At 44.6% G+C, this 8,047-nt stretch overlaps 1 protein-coding gene across 1 annotated transcript; it reads left to right on the top strand.

Moving 5' to 3' along the window:
• Positions 1-5,560: 5,560 nt before the first annotated feature.
• On the top strand, positions 5,561-7,843 carry LOC115316905. Its single transcript, XM_029976426.2, has one exon. The coding sequence runs from the start codon at positions 5,561-5,563 to the stop codon at positions 7,841-7,843; it is 2,283 nt and encodes a 760-aa protein (XP_029832286.2).
• Positions 7,844-8,047: the final 204 nt, after the last annotated feature.

Here is an 8,047-nt window from a genome sequence, read left to right as displayed (position 1 = left end):
AAAGGCGTAAAACCAGCTGCACCACGCTAATGAGAACCGGGCCCTCGAAAGCCCCCTCGTATCCATCGCATTCCCGTATATTTCGCTCCGGGCACCAAAACGATTGCGGGCACAGCGGCTCAGCTGCGAACCGCTAAGTTTTGTTTTATTTATTAGCTTTCGGCAGAGTTGCTTAACAGACCGTTCACAAGAGGACAGTAGAATCATATAGTGAGCTGCAGTAGTTTTTTATCGCTCGAAAAGATGTAGGCCTGCTCTCATCAAGTGCCGGCAGAAAACTACCATGAAGGCATCCCGCTGCTCCTTCATCTAAAGCGTACTGCCGTCTTCACCCGCCCGCTGTTATCCTGTTTCGAAAGTTTGGGATAGCCTTCTAATGCGTTGATGAAATAGTTACCTTGAAGTAATATATCTTTCTTAAAAAACGTAGATAAAGCAATTACAACATATATATATATATATATATATATATATATATATATATATATCCTGACGAAGCCGAGCCTCTCGGCGAAACTGTCGTAATACATACAATACACTCCAAGCATAGCAACCCCGAAAGTATGGATCTCTGGCTCATTACATCTTCCCGGTCCATTGTTCTCAAACCATTCTGCCTCACCTATATATATATATATATATATAAGATTGGCGGAGACGATGGCGTGGAGAGATTAAATGTCCAGAATATTATGAAAACCCTCAGGTAATATTGTATCCAAGGTATTGGAATTATAATTTAAAAAAAGCTGAATCCTGGAATTTTTAGAACTCGTGAGAATCATTGAATACACTATCTGCAGAAGGATCTAACAGAAAGGTGCTTTAGCACCGTTCCCCAATGAATAGATAAGATGGCGACATTCACAAATGTTTCGTCCGAAATTCTAAAAATATGCCTAAACATGCGTAGTTTTTTTTTTTTTTTTTGTTTTACGGAAGTTTGTTTATTTTTAAAACCATTTTATGAAACAGAATTATGATTATTATAGAAAAATTCAAAGTTCGAAGATTTGCTTTCCAGGTCGACAAATGATTTCCGGCACGCCCCTGCAAAAGATTAATTAGTTCAACTTGATTACATTTAATGAATTGAAATATTATTTAAACGGTGCCTTGCCTTCCATAATCCCTCGTCGATTTGCGAGCACCTCAGCATGAATTTGACTTATCCCAAGTAGTACTGCAAAACTATTCGTATGCAATATAAAAAAATAGAACCAAGAGCATACATCACCTCCCGAAATTTCTTCAATTTGAACTGTGTAGGCAGAAATCATTCGACCATGTGTCCCGAGTGTCAAACCATATCTGGCCATCTCCGTGACGGAGATGGCCAGAGATGCGACGGATCGGCCAAGTATAATCGTAATATTATAAAATTAAAAATAGAGCGCGAAGACGAAAGAAAGGCGAGTGGATTCACACAGAGTGTTGTCTGTGTGCAGTGCTTTGTGTGAGAGCATCTACATGTCCTTCACCCATCTTCGCGCTGTTTTTACTTTCACAGTTGCAGAACCAGGTCACCAAAGGTTCAACCAAACTACAAGCGCAGTGGCCCTCGCAAGCAAACGATCTAGCTTAAAGACAAATTTCTTTTTTTTTTTTTACAGATTTTGAACCGTGTTGGGTGGTTGTTTTGTTATCTCGTCCAGGATCAAAGTAGTCATTTACCTATCCCCAATGCTTTTTTCTCGCCTTCGCCTTTCGGCAACGTGATTTACAACATAGTAAAAGGCGGTTAATAAATTGTCAAATATTTTTTTTTGTTTAAATCTCACTTCTTTTTCCTTCTGCTTTGACCTACATGCTATTGTACTAATTTCCTGTAAAAAAAAAAAAAAGACATTCCTAAGATCGCGAATTGGATTCTTTGTGGCTGGTCTGTCAGATGATCGGTGACACAGATGCCATATATAGAGACCCGGGTGCTTGCAAGATATATCGCTGCAAGAGAAAGAGAGCTGCTGTCCTGATTAATCTAAAAAAAAAAAACTTGTTTCCCCTAAGTTTCGTGACTCCAATATTTAAACCAAAACCAGTGCCAAAACATTAAGAAAACAAAAAAACTTGGTAAGCAATTTAAAGCTACCGCCCACATTTACCCAATTATATCGTGGAAGAAAGCGACGTGTTATCGCTCCACAGGAGTGCACTAACGCGGAGCGGTGTCACAAGCTTCGCCTCTATGCTCTTATTGGCTCGCTGATGCCTTAGCTTTCATCGTGTGCCATGCAGTGCGGAACGGGAATATAGCAACGAGAACAAGCTCGAAATCGATTTTTACCCTGAAGTTCTAATCTGGGGTCAAAGAAAGAATAAAAACAATTAAGGACAAGGACAGACAGCACAGTTCTTTCAACTAGCAACACACATTTACTGGTGTCTCCTTCAAAAGTGCTATCTTCTTCCCAACGTTTGAGACTAAAGAGGAAGATGCGGAATTAATATATTTATATAAACCCGGAAAAAACACAAATTTACACCCAATACACTAAAGATAAAGAATTCAGAAAGAAAGAAAAGGAAAAACACTATTGACAAATTGAGATAGAGCGCCCTTTTGGCTAATCCAGCTCTGGTTTCAGGTAGTTGATCTCGTTTCTGGACAAGGCGAGAGAAGGGGCAGCGATGTTGTGATCGTCATGGGCTATCTTGTATGCCTCAATGATCTCTCTCCCGAGCTTGTTCTTATGTCTCCCAATCGTGCAGGTGTCCTGGAACCGGGCTTCACAGTTTGTACAGAGGCGTTGATGAACCACTATTGGGTGAAAAGTGTCGTCCGAAGCACGAGAGACCTCGAGGACGTGCTCTCGTAGGCGCGTGTTAAGGCAACGACCTGTCTGTCCAATATATCGGTCGCCACAGGAGAGAGGGATGGAGTATACCACCCCCTCTTCACAGGGAACGGTCTGATGAGCGTGTTTGATGGAACATCTTTTGATGGATTCGTTATTGTTCACGCGCCTGCACAGTTGTTTCAGGCGCAACTTGCACGAGAAGACAACCGAAACGTTGAAGCGCGCTGCAATTGCCTTCAGTCTGTGCGCTGAGTTGTGCACATAGGGAATGCAGATAACGCGTGAAGGCTTACTACGTGGAGCACGGGGCCTTTGGGTGGTTAGAATTAACTGAACAAGAATGGTGCTCAGTAGACCTTGCGGATAACCTGCTCTGAGGAGACGTTCTTGTTGTTTTGCAATGCTGAAGCTTGCAAAGTGAGAACATGATTTGGTGCGAGAAGATGAGAGAAGAGACCGGATGATTCCATGTTTTACCAGTTTAGAATGGGAACTGCAGAATGGAAGAATAGGTTTCCGAGACCGTTGTTGGAAGGCCCAACAAATGCCGGTCGGAAGAAGATGCAGACGAAGATCGAGATACTGGAGACCATCGCCTGAGCTGTCTTCCCTTGTGAAATTCAGGCCTGAGGACGAAGAAGTGAAGGCTTGAACTACAGAATCAGAAGAAACTGAGTTCGGGTGAATGACTAAATAATCATCCACGTAACGAAAAACATGGAAGACAAGTGACAACTCTTCAAGGCGTGCTTCAATCTCCCTATCCACATACGTTAGAAATATTTCGCTGAGGACTGGGGCAAGGCAGGAGCCTATGCAGACACCTTTCTTTTGCCTGAGAATTTCCTTTCCATGTTCGACGAGTGTTGATTGTAGATATAGGGACAAAAGGTCTAGGAAACCCCGTTCAGATACCCCAGATGAGTTCTGAAAGTCGCATGGGCCATGTTCGTGGATGGCACTTGACACAGAATCCATAAGAAATGCGGGATCTAATCGGTAATATAGTTCCTCGATGTCTAACGAAAACATGGTAAAGGCCTCGGGAGTAGAATGGAGGTCATGAAGTCGAGATACAAGTTCTGTGGAGTTGGCAACTCTGAAAGGTTGGTTGGGACTGATCGATGACAGATGCTTTTGCAGAAAAAGACCAAGAGGCTTCTGCCATCCACGAACATGGCCCATGCGACTTTCAGAACTCATCTGGGGTATCTGAACGGGGCTTCCTAGACCTTTTGTCCCTATATCTACAATCAACACTCGTCGAACATGGAAAGGAAATTCTCAGGCAAAAGAAAGGTGTCTGCATAGGCTCCTGCCTTGCCCCAGTCCTCAGCGAAATATTTCTAACGTATGTGGATAGGGAGATTGAAGCACGCCTTGAAGAGTTGTCACTTGTCTTCCATGTTTTTCGTTACGTGGATGATTATTTAGTCATTCACCCGAACTCAGTTTCTTCTGATTCTGTAGTTCAAGCCTTCACTTCTTCGTCCTCAGGCCTGAATTTCACAAGGGAAGACAGCTCAGGCGATGGTCTCCAGTATCTCGATCTTCGTCTGCATCTTCTTCCGACCGGCATTTGTTGGGCCTTCCAACAACGGTCTCGGAAACCTATTCTTCCATTCTGCAGTTCCCATTCTAAACAGGTAAAACATGGAATCATCCGGTCTCTTCTCTCATCTTCTCGCACCAAATCATGTTCTCACTTTGCAAGCTTCAGCATTGCAAAACAACAAGAACGTCTCCTCAGAGCAGGTTATCCGCAAGGTCTACTGAGCACCATTCTTGTTTAGTTAATTCTAACCACCCAAAGGCCCCGTGCTCCACGTAGTAAGCCTTCACGCGTTATCTGCATTCCCTATGTGCACAACTCAGCGCACAGACTGAAGGCAATTGCAGCGCGCTTCAACGTTTCGGTTGTCTTCTGGTGCAAGTTGCGCCTGAAACAACTGTGCAGGCGCGTGAACAATAACGAATCCATCAAAAGATGTTCCATCAAACACGCTCATCAGACCGTTCCCTGTGAAGAGGGGGTGGTATACTCCATCCCTCTCTTCTGTGGCGACCGATATATTGGACAGACAGGTCGCTGCCTTAACACGCGCCTACGAGAGCACGTCCTCGAGGTCTCTCGTGCTTCGGACGACACTTTTCACCCAATAGTGGTTCATCAACGCCTCTGTACGAACTGTGAAGCCCGGTTCCAGGACACCTGCACGATTGGGAGACATAAGAACAAGCTCGGGAGAGAGATCATTGAGGCATGCAAGATAGCCCATGACGATCACAACATCGCTGCCCCTTCTCTCGCCTTGTCCAGAAACGAGATCAACTACCTGAAACCAGAGCTGGATTAGCCAAAAGGGCGCTCTATCTCAATTTGTCAATAGTGTTTCTCTTTTTCTTTCTTTCTGAATTCTTTATCTTTAGTGTATTGGGTGTAAATTTGTGTTTTTTTTCCGGGTGTATATAAATATATTAATTCCGCATCTTCCTCTTTAGTCTCAAACGTTGGGAAGAAGATAGCACTTTTGAAGGAGACACCAGTAAATGTGTGTTGCTAGTTGAAAGAACTGTGCTGTCTGTCCTTGTCCTTAAGTGTTTTTATTCTTTCTTTGACTCCCGTATTTTCACCAACACGCTCTTTCATCTCTGTCTCTTATATTTTTGAGCTTTCTATGTCTTGTCCATGTCCCACCTTCAAACCGTCTGAATTCGACCCTGTAAGGTTTTTTCAAGCAGCAAGCTTCTTCTCAAGCATGGCCCTTCTTCGCCTCAGGCTACGTTCCCTTGGGCTTCACATCCGCAAAGGCATTCCTCACCCTGGAGTGGAAGCTATGCTGGGTTTCTGTTGCCACAACTGGGCTTCAAACTACAGAGTCATGCAGATTTCAAGGAAGGAGGTGTCACGACAGTTACGCCTTATGGAAACGATCCTCCCACAACAGATGACCATCATCTTTGGTCCAGGTTATAGAACCCACCCATCTTTCCGGTTCCTCCAAAAGGCTGCGTCCAATCTTCTCGAATCTTCATGGAAGAAGGTTGTCACCGGTGTGACCACTTTTCACCATAAGACCCCCCAAACGAAATTGGAGCCTCCGGTCGTTCTATGTGATCATCAACTAAGTTCTGGCACCTTGGATCTCCTTTCCAAGGGTCCCAAGTTTTCCCCGAACCTTCCGAAAACAAGGGTCGACCAACTAACTTCAGTCCATTCTGTTGCGACTCACATTCCAGAACAAGACCGGCAAGCTTTTCTTGATGCTGGAGTCCGATCCGCCTGCGCCCATGCTCCTCCACCTACGGGCAAAGTTCCGATCCGGGCTACAGTCGAAGAATTGCAAAGAAGTCACCTGAAACTACTGGAATCAGATAAAACAGGTGTTTTCGTCATCTTAGATGAAGGTTCCTATGGGCAGAAGGTGAGCCAGGCATTGAAAAAGAATTTTGATACTCTGAAGACCAGGCCTTCAGGGTCTCTCCGTTCAAAGGCAAAACAACTTTGCTGCTCCCTTAATCTCCCGGCTCTTAAAGCTGCCATTGGGGCTCCTTCCAAGCAATACCTAACTGTGTTTTTCACAGCAAAAACCCATAAAGAAGGAGTTCCCTTAAGAAGCATCATTTCAGAAAAGGGATGTTGGCAGAAGCCTCTTGGTCTTTTTCTGCAAAAGCATCTGTCATCGATCAGTCTCAACCAACCTTTCAGAGTTGCCAACTCCACAGAACTTGTATCTCGACTTCATGACCTCCATTCTACTCCCGAGGCCTTTACCATGTTTTCGTTAGACATCGAGGAACTATATTACCGATTAGATCCCGCATTTCTTATGGATTCTGTGTCAAGTGCCATCCACGAACATGGCCCATGCGACTTTCAGAACTCATCTGGGGTATCTGAACGGGGTTTCCTAGACCTTTTGTCCCTATATCTACAATCAACACTCGTCGAACATGGAAAGGAAATTCTCAGGCAAAAGAAAGGTGTCTGCATAGGCTCCTGCCTTGCCCCAGTCCTCAGCGAAATATTTCTAACGTATGTGGATAGGGAGATTGAAGCACGCCTTGAAGAGTTGTCACTTGTCTTCCATGTTTTTCGTTACGTGGATGATTATTTAGTCATTCACCCGAACTCAGTTTCTTCTGATTCTGTAGTTCAAGCCTTCACTTCTTCGTCCTCAGGCCTGAATTTCACAAGGGAAGACAGCTCAGGCGATGGTCTCCAGTATCTCGATCTTCGTCTGCATCTTCTTCCGACCGGCATTTGTTGGGCCTTCCAACAACGGTCTCGGAAACCTATTCTTCCATTCTGCAGTTCCCATTCTAAACTGGTAAAACATGAAATCATCCGGTCTCTTCTCTCATCTTCTCGCACCAAATCATGTTGTCACTTTGCAAGCTTCAGCATTGCAAAACAACAAGAACGTCTCCTCAGAGCAGGTTATCCGCAAGGTCTACTGAGCACCATTCTTGTTCAGTTAATTCTAACCACCCAAAGGCCCCGTACTCCACGTAGTAAGCCTTCACGCGTTATCTGCATTCCCTATGTGCACAACTCAGCGCACAGACTGAAGGCAATTGCAGCGCGCTTCAACGTTTCGGTTGTCTTCTCGTGCAAGTTGCGCCTGAAACAACTGTGCAGGCGCGTGAACAATAACGAATCCATCAAAAGATGTTCCATCAAACACGCTCATCAGACCGTTCCCTGTGAAGAGGGGGTGGTATACTCCATCCCTCCCTCCTGTGGCGACCCATATATTGGACAGACAGGTCGTTGCCTTAACACGCGCCTACGAGAGCACGTCCTCGAGGTCTCTCGTGCTTCGGACGACACTTTTCACCCAATAGTGGTTCATCAACGCCTCTGTACGAACTGTGAAGCCCGGTTCCAGGACACCTGCACGATTGGGAGACATAAGAACAAGCTCGGGAGAGAGATCATTGAGGCATACAAGATAGCCCATGACGATCACAACATCGCTGCCCCTTCTCTCGCCTTGTCCAGAAACGAGATCAACTACCTGAAACCAGAGCTGGATTAGCCAAAAGGGCGCTCTATCTCAATTTGTCAATGGTGTTTTTCTTTTTCTTTCTTTCTGAATTCTTTATCTTTAGTGTATTGGGTGTAAATTTGTGTTTTTTTCCGGGTGTATATAAATATATTAATTCCGCATCTTCCTCTTTAGTCTCAAACGTTGGGAAGAAGATAGCACTTTTGAAGGAGACACCAGTAAATGTGTGTTGCT

The sequence above is a fragment of the Ixodes scapularis genome, unplaced genomic scaffold, assembly GCF_016920785.2.
Source record: "Ixodes scapularis isolate PalLabHiFi unplaced genomic scaffold, ASM1692078v2 PGA_scaffold5__190_contigs__length_132052651, whole genome shotgun sequence".
Taxonomy (NCBI): domain Eukaryota; kingdom Metazoa; phylum Arthropoda; class Arachnida; order Ixodida; family Ixodidae; genus Ixodes; species Ixodes scapularis.
The sequence above is the reverse complement of the archived record's forward strand: the minus strand, read 5'-3'. Positions and strand labels throughout refer to the sequence as shown.

What these genes read in the sequence shown, in the direction of transcription:
- LOC115316905 (XM_029976426.2), top strand. Translation starts at nt 5,561, where the DNA reads ATGGCCCTTCTTCGCCTCAGGCTACGTTCCCTTGGGCTTCACATCCGC.